General features: G+C 42.3%; 1 protein-coding gene across 4 annotated transcripts in view; it reads left to right on the top strand.

The window, feature by feature from the left end:
- Window positions 1-19137, top strand: part of MFSD1 (major facilitator superfamily domain containing 1) — a 39897-nt gene that overhangs the window by 12940 nt on the left and 7820 nt on the right. Inside the window, exons 14-17 of one of the 4 annotated variants that reach the window (XM_081008047.1) lie at window positions 1564-1611; window positions 2682-2742; window positions 7357-7468; window positions 14007-14306. In XM_081008047.1, coding sequence (XP_080864173.1) covers window positions 1564-1611; window positions 2682-2742; window positions 7357-7468; window positions 14007-14009 — 224 coding nt within the window. In that variant the 3' untranslated portion in view covers window positions 14010-14306. Of the gene's footprint in view, window positions 1-1563; window positions 1612-2681; window positions 2743-6406; window positions 7207-7356; window positions 7469-8381; window positions 10423-14006; window positions 14307-19137 lie in introns of those variants that run through there. The other 3 variants (XM_081008046.1, XM_081008045.1, XM_081008048.1) reach the window with 3 other exon arrangements.

Genomic DNA, 19137 nt, shown 5'->3' with positions numbered 1-19137 from the left:
CGTGCAGAGGTATGAAGAGGGCAGAGCAAAGACAGACAAGGCGAAGAAGTCTCGGGTTGCTTGGAATAGGATGTTGGGGAGGAGGGGACTTAGGCAGCAGCGACCTTCAGTCCTCGCAGCTTCCTCATTGGGACAAGGCCTACTGGGAACAGTTGCTGTGCTCGCTAGATCTGAGCTGTTTTGTGTCTTTGACTAGACAGCTAACTTCACTGACACCTTGTGACTTATTCCTGACCCGTTCCTGACTCCCGCTTTAACAGTGCGGGCTTAACTGGGGAGCTGCTGTAGGTAAAAGCAGGTGAAGGGGAAATGCCTAGCTTTGTGAGTGAAAACCCTGATGTTACTTATTAGTGACTGGGACCAGTGTAAATGCATAAGCGTCTAGTTGGGCTGGCATCCTGATCTGAGCCACAAGGGGGTGCTACTGCTCCTCTGGGCTTTGCCGCAGACCTGTTTTGTTTTCAATTGCCTTGTTTTCATTTAAATATTTGTATACTGCCCGGACGCTGCTTCCGACCACAGTATTCTGGCTATGTCGGGGAAATTCCAGATGTCTGGCAATCCTACTGTATAGGCAGTTCTCATCAAATTTAAAAGGAGGAAACACAAGTCAACATTACAGTATCAAACAATTTAATCTTAAAATAAAGGCAGCAATAAAACATTGCAAGTTTAAGAGTCTGAGCCAGCCTCAAATTAATCAGTTAAGAGCTGGTGTAAGCAGATAGGTCTTTAGAAATAACCAATGAGGGAGCTATACACACTTCCCACATAATGTTACTTTTTTATTTATTTATGTCCTACCGTTCCTCTCGAAAGAACCCAGGGCAACAGACACAGCAGTGTTAAAATATGAAAAAACAAAACAATACAAAAACTATTCCAAAAAGCAGTTAAAAACATTTTCAACCACTGATCTTGGGCTTGTCAGGAGTCTTTAAGCCATCAAATGCCCAAGTAAACAGGAATGTGTTTAAATTTCTCCTTAAATTCAATAATGAGGGCGACAGATGCTCCTCACCCGGGTGGGAGTTCCACAAACAGTGTAGTGCTACTGAAAAGTTATGGTTCGTGGGCTGTTGGGCAGTCCCCAGTGGTGGCACTACCAACAAGTCTCACCTACAAATTGTAGAGTCTGAGATGATAGATGTTAGGGATGATAGATGTTTATGGGCTTTATGTGTCAACACATATATGCTAGACCTAGTAGCTCACTTGCAGTGAGAGCAGTACTTTCAAGACCCACTGCTGTGCCCCACTTGCCAGCCTAGCAGCCACATTCTGCACTAGCTGCAGCCTCTGGATTGCATAATGTTATGGGGCCACCACTAAGAAGCCCTTGTCTCTTGTACCTGCTGGCCTGATAGACGCTGGTGGGCTGTGAGCAGGGTTTCTCTGTCTCATAAGGGTTCAATGAGTCCTTCATATAACCTGGCTATTTGTCTGGAGCCTATTTAATCTGCTTTCTTTCTTGATTTTTGCCTTACCGCACTGAAAACTCACTATTGAGACTTGCCTGGTTTGTATACTTGAACTTTATATAACTTCTTTTTTGCTTTTTAGTGGGCCTCATTGCTGTTGTCATGCTGTACTTTGTGAATCTCCTCAGGGGTAAGTCTTGCGACTAGTAAATTTCTTTTTTTTAAAAGATAATAATATATATTTTTATTTGTTTTTACCAGTACAAATTTACAATCAAACAATTTATATAATAATCTCTTGAGATTCTCTGAGTCTCTTGACTTCCCCCTGTCCCCTACATGGTTCCTTATTACAATGTTTGTAACTACATATTAATCCATTCTCCAAATTTCATTTTTTCAAATCATCCATAGTTTTCATTACATTACAAGTGAGTGTTAGATTCCAAGTAAAGTTTTAATTTGCTTACAATGGTCTCCTAAGTAAATTATAAATTTTCCCATTCTTTTTCAAAATTCTGGTCTTCTTGATTCCCGAGTCTCCAAGTTAGTTTTGCCGTGTCGGCGTAGTCCAGCAGCTTGACTTGTCATTCTTCCCTAGATGGGATTATTTCTTCCTTCCATCTTTGGGCTAATAGCATCCTTGCAGCTGTTGTCGCATAGCAACTCTGTCAGAACCAGCAGAGGTGGAGCAGAGATGGACAAGATGTCAAAAGTCTCCAATTGCTTGGGAAAACCTTGAAGAGGAGGGAACTGTAGGAAGGCAGGGACCTTCAGTCCTCACAACTGTCTCATTGGGGCAGGATCTTCTGGGAAGGGGTGCTGGGCTCTCTGGGCCTGATCTGTTGTATTTCTTTGACTAAGGAGTTGATTCTCTGACAAGAATTATCTGTGAATTTTTGCTGACCTGCTCCTAACTCCCACCCTGACATGGGGCGGGCCCAAATCTGCCTTTTATTCTTCATTTCTAAAGAGAAGGCAGAGGAATGTTATTTCCTGATCTTGGCACTGAACCCCACAGTACTTGGTATGGGAGCACTTCAGGGGAGATTTCCTTCTGTCTAGAGCTGCTTCTGTCTTCTTACTTCCTATAACCTTCTAGATTTTTCATGTAGCACACAATGCTTACACCAAGTTAACTGTGGTAAATACTTTAACGGCCCTCATGGTGTTGTACCCACAATATACATGGATTGTGACTGTTTGTAAAAACATCCATGCACTCTGTTAAAAGACATGCATATATCTTTTCTGTCGTAGGAGGTGACCTTAACTGGTCTGCAAAGAAAAGGGAAAAACTACAGAAACTAGCTGTGGCTGAGTAAGTATGTCACTGTGTTTCTAGCCTAGAGTATGCATTGATGTATTACAAAACAATTAAGACTACAGGGGCAGATTGGTTTGGAAACACAAAACAGTGTAGCGCCAAAGATCCAGGAATGGATATGGTAAACTTGAGTGAATGAGGCGGAAGTATTCTTCAGCAGTGGGGCAACTCTCCTTCATGTCTTGTTGGAGATAGCTTAAAGCAGGCCATTAAAAAATCAGTGCTGCGGTTCACTTTTATATGGCGCAATGTGTTTTGCCAACAAATTTAACTTCTGTGTTTGAAAGGCGCATAGGGTAAAATAGTAATTGTTGCAACATGTTAAAAGTTGCCTGGTGTGTGGTGTTTAAATATAGTCTCGAAGCAAGCAGTTTATGCAGCTTAAAAATGAGATTTTTTAAAAAAGCACTTGTTTAGCGTTTTCACGGTGCTGAAAAAAAAATGACATTTTTGTCTCTTGAAACATTAGCAAGTGCTCGCTGGGCTTTGGGAAGGTGATGGAGCGCTCTGGGATAAGCAGCCCTCCACCTTGCCTGGGGGCTGGTTCTGGGGGGCCCTCCTGGCTTTACACATTTTTGCATATATGCCTAGAACCCCAGAACACAACCCGAGTTATCTGTATGTTGCTGTGATCAGACTGCTACTTGCTGCAGAGCAAAATTCCCAGTGTACACCATGTGGAGATTGCTTTGTATGTAAGATGTAAGCTGGAAACTCACTCACTCTCAAACGACAGATGCAGCGAGGGCCCTTCATTCCTGGCTAGAAAAACAGAGCTTTCATTAGCCAAGTTTCCAAAATAGTTTCGGAAAATATTTCCATTACTTAAGTTAACAAAAGTTATTCATTATTTTGATATCTATTCATAGTATATGTAGTCAAGTTGATACTGTTCTAAATAATAAATTACTAAGGAAGCATCTGTAAATCAACCATTAATAAATCATTTATTACTGAATCAAGTAAAAAGCAAATAATTTTAAATGAAATTGAACCATGGGATATGTTACCTTAACTTGGCAGGGATTGGCCACCAATCCAGTAGGCTTTGGTTCTCTTTTCAATCACCTGATGGGTGGCTCCCTTGTCAGTACACAATTAGGAATACACCTTAAGGTTCCTGACTGTTCACTGGCGTTATTACTTGCCCTGCACATGACATCACAGGTAGTGGGTATGTTTGGGGAGAAACTGGAACCCAAATTTGGAACCTTTGGAGGTTGGATGTTCCCCACCCCGTTCTAGATGAGAAGTTCATTTGGGATACTGGATTCTTGGGCCTCACTGCCATTCCAACTAAACTGTGACAACAGTACATAAAACATTTGACACTCTGTAAGAGAAGCCCTGTGAATGCTAAGCTCTCGGGGAAGTGTGTTGGTAACTGAATGACAGCTGGGAATTTCTGAGGAAGCCCAGGGTTCCTCAGAACAGAATTTGAAATTAAAAGAAATTAAACTCTACAGAGAGGTCACTCTAGATGTGCCAGAACTGCCATATGAAAATCGTTTCCTTGTAGGAAAATAGCCTGGCCATAACCTTGAGAAGAAAGCAGATGATGCCGAAATGCCGTGATGCACATGGTTATAATTCTCCGTGTTTATCCTCCCATTAATAGCTATAGGTGAAATGTGTAGGAGCACTAAACTGAGATAACATAACTTCACATAAAGAAGGAGGAGTCCTGTGTTTGTTCAAATATATTCCCCTGGAAGGTGCTTTACAAAGCAAAGATGCTGGTGAAATCAGCAGGTCATTGCAAATATTTCCTTTGAGGGGGAGGCCAGTTTGCTTTCGTGAAAATATCTAGATGCAGGTCTTGCAACATGAAGGGACCAGTGTGATTAGTGGCAGAGTGTTGGGCTGTGGAAAACTAGGGTTTAAATTGCTAGTCAGCCACAGACCTCACAGGGTAATGTTGGGCTTTCCTCTCAGTCTATCATATTTCACAAGGTGGTTGTGAACTTACAAGTAGGGGGAAGAGGGAAGGAGCAACTTATATGCCTCCGTGAACTTCCTGGGTGAAAGTTGGGATATAATCATAGTACAGTCATACCTCGTGTTGCGTTCCGCTCTTGTTATGGACTTTCAGCTTACAAATCCGGAAGTGTTTACTTCTGGGTTTGCCGCCCGTGCATGCGCGGAAGCGATCTTCATGCACTCACAGAAGCACTCGATCGTGCCGTGCACATGCACAGAAGAGGCACTCTAGTTGCGGACTTTTCGGGGTGCGAATGGCACCCTGAAACGAATGACCATATATACTTGAGTATAAGCCAACCTGAATATAAGCTGAGGCATCTAATTTTAGGACAAAAAACTGGGAAACGTATTGACTTGAGTATAAGCCGGTTCACCACACCACAAACCTGGTGGCGGAAGAGGAGGAAGAACAAGCAGCTCAAAAGGGCTCCTTTCGGGCTGCTCGTTCCTCCTCCGCTGCCTCTGCCGCTCGCAAGAGCAGGCTTAGGAGCCCAGCTGGGAGAGGCATGGGGCAGCAAAGCGCCTCTCCCAACTGCAGTTCCTGTGCCTGCCCTTGGGAGAGGCAGGTGGCGGCGGAGGGACGAGGGGTGAGAAAGGATTCCTTTCTCGCCACTCGTCCCTCCGCCGTCACCCGCCGCACTCGAGTATAAGCCGAGGGAGGCTTTTTCAGCATAAAAAATATGCTGAAAAACTCGGCTTATACTCGAGAATATACGGTAAGTCCGCAACTAGAGGTACCACTGTAAATAAAGCACTTGCCATATACAAGAGCTGCTTCTGGTGTCCTCAGAATCTCAAAAATACTTGCAGTTTGTCTGCTGGACAAGATTTGAAATGTGTGGGAAAGACACTCTTACACTTGGCACTTTCAAATGACGGGAACCTTGTCTTTTACTTTTGTACAAGTCTATTCAACATTGCAAGCAGAACCTCAAAATTCATGCCAACCATTTCCTCAGCTGTTGAAAGCGAGCTTTTCTTAAATGTTTCCCTATTGAAGACTGTGCCCTTTTGTTTTCATATTTCTTGTGAATATTTTGAAAATGGTTAGGGGTGCTAAAAATGTGTTCTGTATATTTCCAGCCCCAGCCAGCCTAATGAATTAGCCACAGCAGAGGTTCTGCAGAGAGAAGCTGCAGCCTCATTTAGCACTTTCAAAGGAGTAATAGCTAAATGCAAAAAAGTATTAAAGTCTGTAATAATGTGTCACCCCACCACCGCTTTCTATACTGGAATAGCTTTACTGTTTTACATGCTTTTTTAACTGTATGATTTAATTGCCACCTGCCATGGGAACTTATGGCGAAGGGCAGGCAATAAACTGGATGTATAAAGTTAAATGCACCAACTGCACCTCTTGCACCAGCTCCCATTGAAATGAATGGTTGGCGTATGAGAGCACACAGTTCTCCCTTCATGCTTCCCATTTATTTAAGTGAAACATGTACAGGAATGTTTCCAACTGCATTGTTCCCTTAAGCCAGAGCAGACATCTCAACATGAAAACAGTTGCTTACTTGTATCTGAAGCTTTGTCTGGGAAGAACCAGCTCCTTTGTGATGGATTATCAGTTGATATCTAAAAGCTCAGTATAGCGCCGTGACACTTCTGACAAGCGACGAAGAGCCTGTAAGCAAACTGTTACAATAACCTTTTGCTAAACTATTTCTTGCAGAAAAGAAATCTGAATAGGAAATACCTACCGGAAGTGGGGAGCGCTTGATCAGCAGCTTGGCCAGTCGAAGAGTGGTTTATTGTGTGTGTGTGGCGAAACTTTGATGCCTAGCGCTTGGACAAAGTAGTTGGAAAACTTAACTAACTTGCATAGAACTTTTTCGAGACCTGGACTTGTGTAAATTGTCAAACTTGCTTCTTTGTCAAAGCACTTTGACCGCAGTTGGAGCAAAAACTCGTGTATTTGGTGTATCCACACATCGCTGAAGAGACGGTTGCTGTTGAACTGAAGTCGTCTTCCAACTTGTTGGAGCAGATCTTTTGGTTTATGGGCTGCAGTTTTTAATCTTTCTATTGTGGAACGACGATGGTTTGCCTACTAATAATGGCACCTTGTTACTCCATTACTGTCACTTGTGTTCTGAAGGGGTGATTGCCTTACTAAATGTGGTATTAATCTTCAGTTTCTTATTTGAAATTCTGGTTTCATAATAAAAAAACAAACATGGTAATGACTTGCAAGGATCATGAAATCTTTGTGTGGTGGTAGACTGATTTGGATAAGTTCTGCAAAAGCAAATACAGTGTCATTTGAGAGAAACAAATCTGGATGGATTTTCTATCAGGCTGCTAGGCAGGCTGTCTTGGTTAGGGGCATTTGTCTCTGCTTTTGTACTGGAATTGTATTTGTTTTAAAGCATTTTTGTTGTTAAAGGCAAAGCTTAAAACTTGACCGACTGTGTCAAAACTTGCACTTTGCACTCAATTTTTCAACCTTTATAAATAAATAAATGAAGATAGTGTCTGTCTTTACTGCCTGTCAAATTTGTATGACTTACTCTGCCTCCATTTATCTGGCAGCTGCACTTAACTGTAACCCTGATCTCGGTATAACGTGCAACGAAACTTCTGGGCACATTTGTGTTAATAGCAGTTCCCTTTTTTTTACAGAGCAAAAAGACGGGAAAAAATCAGACGTCAGAATGAAGATGACTTAGCCAAATTGCAACCAAAGAATGACTTTAGTTTGAGGAATAGGTATCTCTCCAGATTAGGTGCTCAGGTACTGATAACCAAAATATTTCTTTTTAAAAGATTGCAATATGTATTGCTCTAGATAAGGATATCTTACCAAACCACCTTTTGCACTAAATACTAGCCCAATAGAGCAAGTCAACAAAATGTATAGTTGGTGGCAAAGCATATTATTTGCATTCAGAAAATCTCAGTTAAATGGACTTCTGGTAGCTAGGGCCACGTAAAAACTTTGGTGACACATTGGATTTGGCTTGTCAAAGCAGTCTGTACAGATCAACTTTGTATGCTCAGCATAATGAAGTACAGTCATACCTCGGCTCCCGAACGCCTTGGGAGTCGAACGTTTCAGCTCCTGAACAATCGAAAACTAGAAGTGAGTGTTCCAGTTTTCGAATGTTCTTTCGGATGCTGAACGTCCGACAGGGCTTCCGATTGGCTGCAAGAGCTTCCTGCAGCCAATCAGAAGCCGCACTTTGGAAACTGAACATTTCAGAAATCGAACAGACTTCCGGAACTGATTCTGTTCGACTTCTGAGGTACGGCTGTATGAGCACCCATCCAAAGTAAAATATTTTTCTCAGGTTCACAGCCTTTTATGAGAAATGGCCACAAACCGTGACAGTGTCACATGTAGGGCAGAGACAAGGTGTGCTTGATCCTTTTGCCAAACTTCACTGTAGTAACAAAGGACAAAACCAAATGTGAGATAAGTAAAGAGCTGTGAATAGACTCCACTGAAAAGCGTCGCCTTTAAAGGGGTTTGAAAGATGCAGCTGTGGTGAATATGCCTTCCCATTGTACATGCCCATCGTGGGTTTGCGCTGCGCTTGCCAGGGGGTGAATATGCATGTGTGAACCTGCCCTTCCTTGCTTAAAAAATAGCTGATAAGCTGGAAATACTTGCTGATGAGATGCCTTACTCTTTCTTGCTTTTGCAGCTGCCAGACACCTATGTTTGCCACTTAGCTGCACTGGCACACAGAAGTGTGTTGAAATAGCAGAATTGTGTTCAAGATGTGGAAATGGCAGTGTGAAATTTTGTGCAACGCAGGACCCCCCTACTCTTCTGTGGAAGAGAGCGGCAATATACAGAATGGAAAGCGGTCAATATTAGATCTTGTGCCAACAAGCATTTAGCTGACCTCTTGGAAGATTTTTAAGATGCTACATTGAATTCTATGACAAAGTGGGTGGGATGGAACTATTTTATTTTTTAAAAAGTTTCCATGGATTTACAGCTGTTTGCAGTCACCTGCTTTACTTAGAACTCATATCCGCTTACTGTTTTCCTGCACTTCAAATAGAATTTCATAAACAATATGAATTTGGGGCAGAAAACAAAACAAAATACCTGTTCAGTATAACCACACTCTGAACTCTCATATCTTTTATCTACATTCTAGATTTCTTTTGCTCTTAAGAAGGAAGCAGTGGAGCCTTAATTCACTAGACTATTTATTTCTGTGAAATTTTTAGCTTTTTATCGGAAACCTTTTAAACACACTACTACCTTAAAAGTGACTTCTTGAAAATGTAGGAATTTTCATATTTTGTGTTGGTGAAAAGCAGAAGCATGACATTTCCTATGGAAATAGCTTAAAATGTATTTCTTCTTCTTTATTAAGGTAATGGTAGCAATAAAATGGTAGAACTTGCTGTTGCAGTTTGCTGCAATAAGAAAAGCCATTTGTTGTGGCCATAAATGAAATGGGTTAAAATTCCAGGAGGAGACGGGCCTCAGGGTCATCTTCAGGCTTCTATCGCTGCAGAAATGTTTTAATATGAAGCTGTTAATAGTTAAATATTGCATTACTAGCAATGCAGTCATCAGTTGGTTAACACTGGATGTTACCGGTGGTTATATAAGCTGGTGCACCTTTCAACTTGAATGTTGATCCCAAGATAGTACAGTGGTATCTTGGTACTCGAATGGCTTGGCTCCTGAACAAATCTCCCGAACCCCGCAAACCTGGAAGTGAGTGAGCGTTCTGGTTTGCAAAAGTTTTTCGGAAGCCGAACGTCCTACACAGCTTCTGCAGCTTCCAGTTGCGTGCAGGAAGCTCTTGCAGCCATTCGGAAGCTGCGCCTTGGTTTTCAAATGGTTTCGGGAGTCGAACGGACTCCTGGAACGAACTGAGTTTGAGAACCAAGGTACCACTGTACACAAATGTACTGTGTGGAATCTCTTCGGCTACAATCCTTTACATACTTAACTGGGAGCATATCCCATTGAATCTGGTAGGTTGAATTCCTTTAGGTTGGCATGCATGCAATTGTACTGTTCATTTTCCATTGTCTGACAGTTTAATGTTGCCTAAGCTATAACAAAGGGGCTGGCGGGTGGCGCTGTGCTCTAAACCACTGAGCCTAGGGCTTGCCGATCAGAAGGTCGGCGGTTTGAATCTCCGCAAGGGGTGAGCTCCCGTTGCTTGGTCCCAGCTCCTGCCAACCTTAGCAGTTCGAAAGCACGTCAAAGTGCAAGTAGATAAAGAGGTACCGCTTCACTGTTTCTGTGTGCTGCTCTGGTTTCACCAGAAGTGGCTTAGTCATGCTGGCCACATGACCCAGAAAAACTGTCTGCTACAAACGTCCGCTCCCTCAGCCAGTAAAGCGAGATGAGCACCGCAACCCCAGAGTCGTTCGCGACTGGACTTAACTGTCAGGGGTCCTTTACCTTTAAGCTATAACAAGCAGTATCTACACAGTCTTGGAAACTCTGCTGAAGGCTCTGGAACACAGTTCTCTTTACTCAAGCACAAGACTTGTTTTTAGAACACACTATACCGGAACATTGATGACCTAAAAAAAAGTCATATACTCCCAAGTCAATTGGATGCATTTCTTTTACTACTTATTTCATGAGAAATAATAATAATAATAATAAAATATTTTAGAGGAAAATGTAAATTCTAAATGGATGGCTTATTTGTAATTGTAATTATTCCCCCTTCTTGCTAATAAAGCCAAATAAGCACAATAGTATGCTGCCTTTTAATATTTGTTTTCACTTATTTTATAGCAAAATACTCAGGTAGATGGGAAGACAAGTGTTGCAAGCCAGCTTATTATGTTGAGCTCTTTATGTTTTATTTGAAGTAGTAACAAGTTAATTTTGTATCTGGAGAAACTGTGCTGGTGGGAAATAATATGATAAAGCTATTCTTTTATGCAGATAGAGATTGTAACTCTGCCTTTTGCTCAGATATATTAATACTCTTAGCTGTGCGCTGCAACTTCCCTGCTTTCCTCTTCCCATGACGCCCCCCCCGCCCATCAAGAGGGGATCCCACCATTTTCTGAAGCAGATTTAGGGGTTGTGCTGGGAAAAAAGGTCATTCTAGTGGCCCAACTGCTTCGTTGGATACTGTCCTACTCAGGAAGTTTTTCTGGTGTAAATACCTACTTCCATTGGCTAAAGAGCCAGTGTGGTGTAGTGGTTAAGAGCGATAGACTTGTAATCTGGGGAACCGGGTTCATGTCTCCGCTCTTCCACATGCAGCTGCTGGGTGACCTTGGGCCAGTCACACTTCTCTGAAGTCTCTCAGCCCCACTCACCTCACAGAGTGTTTGTTGTGGGGGAGGAAGGGAAAGGAGAATATTAGCCGCTTTGAGACTCCTTCAGGTAGTGATAAAGCAGGATATCAAATCCAAACTCCTCCTCCCGTTCTTCTTCTTCTTCTTCTTCTTCTTCTTCTTCTTCTTCTTCTTCTTCAGATTAAGCTTGATTCTACGTAAAATGACCTGGTTTTCATGAAATTGCATATAAGCAAATGGGCCAAATGCCATCCTTTACAACCTCCCTACTTGTTGATTTTCAGTTTCAAACCTTCCATTGGGTTTTGACTTCAGAATTACTTTTTGAAGCAGGGGTGGCAAATGTTTTCGGGGCCAAGGGCCTGATTGATCCATGGCCAACCATTGGGGGGCGGGGCGGTAAAATGGTTCTGTCCAATACCTTTTCTTCCAGGTCAAATTTTGGTGTTATTGGCCACAACGTTCAGAGGAATACTGCCAGTATCGTGAATAGCTGTCCTGAATGGTAGCCAGCGACAGCCTCATCCTCCAGAAACTTATGCAATCCCCTTTTAAAGCTACCCAGTTTGGTGGAAACCACTACAGAGAATTGGTTGCTTGTTATGAAAAAATGCAGTGTGCAACATTTTAAACAAAAAGCCCATCAAAGCATAATGATTTCCATAGTTTATGCCGCTTGAGGCGGATTCCTTTTGCCCATTCAACTTCTCTGGGTGTCCTTGGGTTCTAGAACTTGGCTTCATGAAAATATGTGGGTCGCTGGTCCCTTTATGAATATAGGCTCACTTACGGTATATTATTCTGGAGGTGATGGCCGCAGGGGAGGTGTGTGTTTCTCTCTCTCTGTGTGTGTGTGTGTGTGTGTGTGTTCTGGCTTGATGGCTTTTGGTTTTGGGACAACAGTCACCAGCTCCTCCAAGTGCCGATAAATTTTCTGCTGTTTAGAAACTTGCGCCATTGTGAAGCTGGTTATTAAGGCTTTCCTACTGAATGCTGCCAGAAGCAAATGGGGAAACATTATACTCAAAACAAATTACTCTGTATGAATTTTATGGTTCCATTATGTCTCAATGAACAAGTTATGTTTGATGGCTGGCTTGAATTGAAAGGTAATTATCTGAAATGGCTGTTCCGTTGAACTATGGTGCTCTTTGTTTCCCCAGCAAAGCAGCTTTGCAGTCTAGGGCAGGGAGGAAGCCCTATTGGATTGGACCCAAAGATCCGTCCAGCATTGACTTCCAAAACGAGATGCTTCTGGAAAGCTAACAAACAGGGTGGGATGGCAGCAGCCTGCTGCTTTTTTGTCTTCTAGCACCTGTATTCAGAAGTACTTATTTGTGGTTGCCGAGTTTTTTATTGCTTACCTGATAACATACAGTGGTACCTCAGGTTACATACGCTTCAGGTTACAGACTCCGCTAACCCAGAAATAGTACCTTGGGTTAAGAACTTTGCTTCAGGATGAGAACAGAAATCGTGCTCTGGCGGCGCGGCGGAAGCAGGAGGCCCCATTAGCTAAAGTGGTGCTTCAGGTTAAGAACAGACCTCCCGAAAGAATTAAGTACTTAACCCGAGGTACCACTGTAGACTGTAGCTGATTATGCTGATTAATAAAAAGTGATTAGGTAATCAGTAAAAAAAAACCAGCACCATTTTTAATCCTTGGACCTGTATGAACAAAGAAGGTGACTTGTACTGAATCAGACGGTTGGCCCATTTTGCTCAGGAGGGTTTATGCTGACTGACAAGAGTGCACCATACAGTCTGAAGAAGAAGAAGCCAGCTGCACTCACTTCAGCTTTTGGGAAGGCCTGATCGCATGAAGGAGCTGCGTGAGTACAGCTATTTTCCATTCAGAGCTTTGCTGAATGCAGAGGCATGGAGCCAGCCAGTGAAGAGCTAGGAGAACACCTCTTTTTCTGTATGGGACAAAAGTTAATATATTTTTGTGAGAGAATATCCTGTATCCTTTATTTATTTATTTTTTTAAAAAAGGTTTCTCCATGTGAACCAGGAAGCTACTTCTCCAGACAAAGGAATGACTCTTCTTTTTTTATCTCTGCTCTCTGCAACTGCAATCTCTTGGGTGTTGTGGACACCGTTAGGCAGTTGAATACACATGTGTATTCTCCTGTATTTCCCTCCCTCCCACTCACCACCAATGCGTGGCCTTGGGCACTGGCAACCCACGCTACGCCACTCCTCAAATCTTTGTTTTGTTTACCTAACAAAATTTATATAGAGTGCTTTTAAAAAAAGCAGCTTCCGAAAGTGGTTTGCAAAAATATACACCGGCAAATAAACTGGTATAAAAATGGAAGAAAATGAGAGGCTGTATTTGGTTTTTAGTCAGATACATATCTTCCAGCACACCACAGTCGTTCCTATGGGAGGCCAGGATAAGGATCACTATTTGCACAAAGCCTTTCTTGATGAGCAAGATGGGCTTTTTTTTGCTTATTTTGAAGCAGGACGGTTAATACGTGGTGTAACTCAAGCTGCTGCTTGGGTTGTAAAGAACAAAGAGTTGGTTTGATAAGCCCAGGTGGAGGTGCTTCTTGGTCTATAAATAGGTTTACATAGCGGTGCTGCTTTCGGGAGGACTTTTTTGTGGTGCAGAGGTAGGTGCTTGTTGCAGCCTAAGGAGACTTGAGATATTTATTAGGCTTCATGTACAACCTAGGGAACGCTTTGCATATTTTTGCTTTCCAGCTTCCTTTCCACATCTTTGCAGTATTCACATCTAATTAGGGAAGTTCATGAAACAAGTTTTTGATATTTAACCAGTGGGTCCCTTGTGTGAGACCGCAGGGAGTAAGATTTCTATTCATCCAGGAAAGAAAAGATGTTAAATCTGCATCCCACTTCAAATAAGTTTTTAAAATCTCTCTCCCCCACCCCGGAAATACTTCAACTCATAGCATGGAATGAATTGTGGGGGAAATCAATTAAGCCATCATAGGCTGGAGCTGGAATATTAACTATAACACCAACATTTAACCAGGATTAACTCTTCTTCTTCTTCCTAGTAGGTTACTATACCTTTCATGGCAGGAGCAAAATCCATCAGCTGAAACATTTTCCACCATTACAACTGCAAGTATTTCCTCTTCTGAGTTTCTGCCGATTGCAGTTAAAAATAAAGAGTCCACCATACAGCGAAAGTGTTGGGGAGCCCTATAAATAATATGGTACCTGAATACCAGATGTAGGACCATAAAGAATGCTTTAGCACTGGCTTTTCAGAAAACACCAGTGTTGTTATCTGCTGTTTAATACCCTACTTACCAAATAGATGGTTGCACAATAAAGACTGTAATGGAAATCGATACTGCATACTCTGTTTCTGACACCCTCATGAGAGTCCCCTCAAAGTTGTTTCAATAATCCCAGAGATTGAAAGCGAGTGCACTGCCTCATCTGTCAACCTGTGGATCAATGTTTTCCAGTGGTCACTTCTGAGAGTCTGAATCATCATGAAATACTTTCTGGATTCCCTTGCCAGCATTTTTGTCAACAAAACCAAATTGGTTGTTAGAGCCTGCGTAGTGTTTTCCTTTCCTTTCCTTTCCCTTTTAATTTGTACACCATCTTTCTATTTTACAATACCCAAGGCGGTTTACAAGCTGAAGAAACAAAGAATATACACCTTGCAACAATCTAATCCAATACAAAAATGTGATAATAAGACATAACTTTAAAACAAGCAACTTATATCAAATAAAGTAATATTCAACAATCCATTAGAATAGAATAGAATAATATTAAATACCAGCATATCAAAATTAAACAGAAATACACTCTTGACAATTACAATAAATAGTTTCTAAACTATAATCAATAAAACAATGGCGGGTCACAGTGCATAAAATAATACAATACAAACTGAGAAGCAGAGACTGGAGGGTGTGGCAAGGCAGGTGGAAGAAGGCCTTGCCTGATGAAGTCTCTCCCCTCACAGTTCTTCTTCCAGGCACAGCTCCCTTATGAGGACTTCCAGGGCTGTGGGGTGTATAACAGGGAGCATGCTGTATTTATTTGCAGATTAAAGATTCTATACACTAGCAGTTTTAGCAAGTCTTCAAGTAGCATCTGGTTTTATTTTTACCCCAACCCAAACCCCTTGTTCATACCCACAGCTGCAAGAACCACATTCCCACATGGTGTTATTGCTTGAGGCTGCAGTGCGTATGAGTAGCACGATTGCTTGAAACGTGGCTGACTGCATGGGTCTTTCTCATGGGCTCATCCTGCTGGTTTAGCACTGAAATGCTTGCATGCCTCCAGAATAATGAAGTTCTACTTGACTGGAGGGCTTCTTAGAGCATAGCTTAGCCACTGATCCCCATTACCGATTTTCCATTTCAGTGTATTTTGGAGTATAGCCTAGAGACTCAGTTCTGGTGGAAACATTTGTTGACGTGCACTTGGTCCCATGGCTTGTCCTAAGAGTGTTGCTAGATTGGAACCTTTAACAAGCCTGTGGAGAACTGCGATGTTATTTTACATTTCAGAAGTGAAATCCCAGAGTTACTCACACTGGAGATATGTTATTAAGCCAGCCACTAGATGTCACCAGTATCCTATTAATACAAATCAATGAAACCCGCCCCCCCCCCCACTATTTCATACAGAAAAGTGACAGTCTATATAAATAATGACAACTCCTGTAGATGTAATCACTGAAGTAGAGCGCATCTCTTGGACTCACTTCACAGTATCACTTAATTTCCACATTATCAAGAGTTAGCTCAAGCCAAATTTGGCAACATCTTTACCCTGAGAGAGGACGACCAGTTTTTAAAAAGTCAACGTGTGGGAGCCTTTTATTCAGTAAAGCAAAACCCACCTATGAATAAGTCCCCTTCATTTAATGACACTACTACTTAAATCTTGTCACTAAGCATGGGATAAATTGCCATAGGAGTAAAGTCGCAAGTTGGCCCAGCCATTTCTGATCAACCCAAATCCTTCTAATTTTAAGTTCTGACTCAGTTCTCCCATTGTTTTTGTGTAGGCAGTCAAGAGTGGCAACAGCTTTGGACAAGACAGGTAGCAGCATACTTGGGGAAATCTGAAGAAATACAAAAGTTTGGGGGTTATAATAACAATAATTTTATTGTTTGTACACCGCCCATCTGGCTAGATTTCCTCAGCCATTCTGGGCGGCTTCCAGCAGAATATAAAAACATAATAAAACGTCAAACATTTATAGCCAAAGCCGCAAAAGGACTTCCCTTTACCTTCCCTGTGTTCCCCACATCTGAGGGTGCTTCTATTAGCAGAGCCAGAGAGAAAAGCCCTGATAACACTTTACTGAGCAAATGGAAGAAAAACCAGTGTGCAGTTTGAGGACAAAGGAACAGAGAGCTTTTGCATTTCCTGCTTCAGACCTTGTTCGTTCAGCCAATCATATGGAAGGAAAGACTCCCGCAGAGCTACTTCAATGAAGACCATGCTTGGTCTCTGCTGGGTCACTAGCTTCACCTCCACCCAACACCCCTTGGTTGGCTGACAAATAACAGAATTAGCCCTTAAGTCACAAATAGAATGATTTCTGCTCTTGCCTTTCCAATACCTGCAGCCCTCCGCAGCAGATTTTGAGGGGGTTCTAGGACTAGAGAATGGGGGGATCCACTGCACAAGTAGAAACTTGTTGGTGGAGTTAAATGGTAGTGTTGGATGCAGTCATTTGAAAAAGGAAAAGCTAATGAAGGACCCTGCCCAATACCCTAGCAAGGAGTGAGCGTGCTCAGTGCCTACAGATACTGACCAATGGTCAAAAGGGGACGACCCTGAAAACTGGATGGGATGGCTGGAAAAGGTGGATGCAGGAGAGAAATAAAATTAGTGACTCACAGAGTGGACATGCAGGGCAGGAGCACACCATATATTTTAAGCACATCCAGTGTTCATGTAAAGCACATGACTTCCCCTAAAGAGTCCTGGAGACTCATTTCCCCCCTCACAGATCTACAATTCCCAACAATCATAGCAAACTATGAACTTCAATTGTGTGTTGGATATTCTTTAAATGTAAGATTAAAATACAACATTAAAATGCAGCCTCATTTCAGTAGAAACAAAAACTTTTTAGGGGATGAAAACGTCAAAATTTCACCAAGGCCAAACTATCCAGACTGGTTCTACGTGGGCCAGAAAAAAGCCAGGGAAGTCCCCAAATAGGAGTTCCATCACAGAAGGAGAAAGGAAAAAGAAAAGAGGGGAAGGGGATCAAGTTGATTCCAAGCCAAAGGCCAGGCGGAACAACTCTGTCTTACAGACCCTGCAGGGCCCTGGTCTCATGAGACAGAGCATTCCACCAGGCTGGAGCCAGTGTTGAAAAGGCCCTGGCTCTGGTTGAGGCTAATCTGACTTCCTTAGGGCCCGGGACCTCTAGGGTGTTGCTATTAAAGGACCTTAAGGTCCTCTGTGGGGCATACCATGGATGACAGATTCCCATAAGAGTTGTGTGTGCTCCTTAAGATGTATTGTTGATCCAGCATTTAGAAATAATTACTGCACTTGAAATAAAAATGCAATATATATATATTGATGGGTAAGACTGTGGCCAGGCAACCTGTGTGCCTGCTCAGTCTGCTGTCCAGCAGCTGGCCGCCCCTGTGATCTCCCTTGTTGTGCTTGTTTATCTTTAAACAAGAGTTGGACTGGACAACCTTCCAATGGAGAACACATCTCTGTGACGCAAGACACAGAGCCACTCTCATTGCTCATCCAGCATATGATATCCTACTGGGATACAAATTGTGACACTGGGACTGATCACACTCACTGCATGTAAAGAAACCACAGTCCTCTTTGAGGGGCTGTGGCCTAAAATATCCTCCCCCTTCAGGAAGATTACATGCATGCAGTCCTGCCCTCAGTTTGACTTGCCAGATTATGGAATTGACTGTGTGTGCAAGATTTTGTTGCCTTACGTTTTCTTGAAGAGGAGACAATTGAAGCCTAAATTAAATATATTTAATTTTCCGATGTGCCTGGAGTTCTGTAAACACGAAGCTATAATGTGCTCCAAATTACTGAAATGCTCTATTTTTCTAAGAGCATAATCACTGCAATTAATTGTGCTGTTTACATGTTTACAAAGCTTGCTCATGGAGCTATTATGCAGCTGTTAATGTCAGCAACGGGGAAGCCAGTTAGCTACTACTTTGCATTTGCCCTGCCTGGGCAATTCAAACTGAAGCCTTCCTGACAAGCAAGGGACCCTTACTATATTGACCCAATTCTGCAAAGGTATTCTGGGCATGTAATGTTACCGGCATGAGTAATGCCAGTGAAATCAATGAGGCTGCTGATTGACTCATTATTGTCAGATTGTCCCAGAGCTGCAGTCAATTAGATCAGGATTTAATTGTCTTAGGTACTGATACTGCCCAGACATGTGACTCGATGATGTTTCATTCCTCAAAGGCCTTACTGATTGCCCAAATAATACAGCTGATGGAAACAAGTGGATTGGATGTAATATCATGAGATAAGACTGTATTATGGGAAAGGCCTCGGTAATGACAGTTTAGCTGGGACGAGTTCGTATAGTCTGTTGTAGGAAAACCAACTTAAAACTTAACAAATCTATCACGGCCAAAAATTATGAAGACCAAAGTCCACTTTAGCAGAAGTAGGAAGTGGTCTCCTAGGTAGACAGTAGTAGTTGTGTGGCTTGCAGAAGTGGTGGTTTTGACCCATTTCCTAGATACGTTTTCATGGCTACTACTTTTAGAATACATTACCAACTTAAGGTATATATGCTGATGCCAATTAGCTGCAACTATCCAAGAAACCGATCTTGGGGTCCTAATGGGCAGCTTGTGGAGAGGCATTGGTTTGTTGAAAAGGGCAAGTACAATGCTAGGAATTATTAGGAGGGGAATTAAAAATAAAACAACAATTACTGTCTCAATTAAGTCACGATAAACCATGGTTTATGAGCCTGAGGACAAACAATGCACTCAGGGGCCTTCTTTGTTCATGTGCTCAGTTCCCTGTGACTTTTTAACTGAGAAACTAGCTTAATCACTGCTTACAAGCCGGAATATGATCAATCCAATGAGGAATGAGGAAACTGCAATTTCCTCATTCAGACGTTAAAGGAAACAAGCGGGGACAGAAGTGTCGGGATCTCCGCTCGGCCAA

Source organism: Podarcis pityusensis, assembly GCF_964106645.2.
Source record: "Podarcis pityusensis genome assembly, chromosome: 5".
In the NCBI taxonomy this organism is placed as follows: Eukaryota; Metazoa; Chordata; class Lepidosauria; order Squamata; family Lacertidae; genus Podarcis; species Podarcis pityusensis.
The sequence above is the reverse complement of the archived record's forward strand: the minus strand, read 5'-3'. Positions and strand labels throughout refer to the sequence as shown.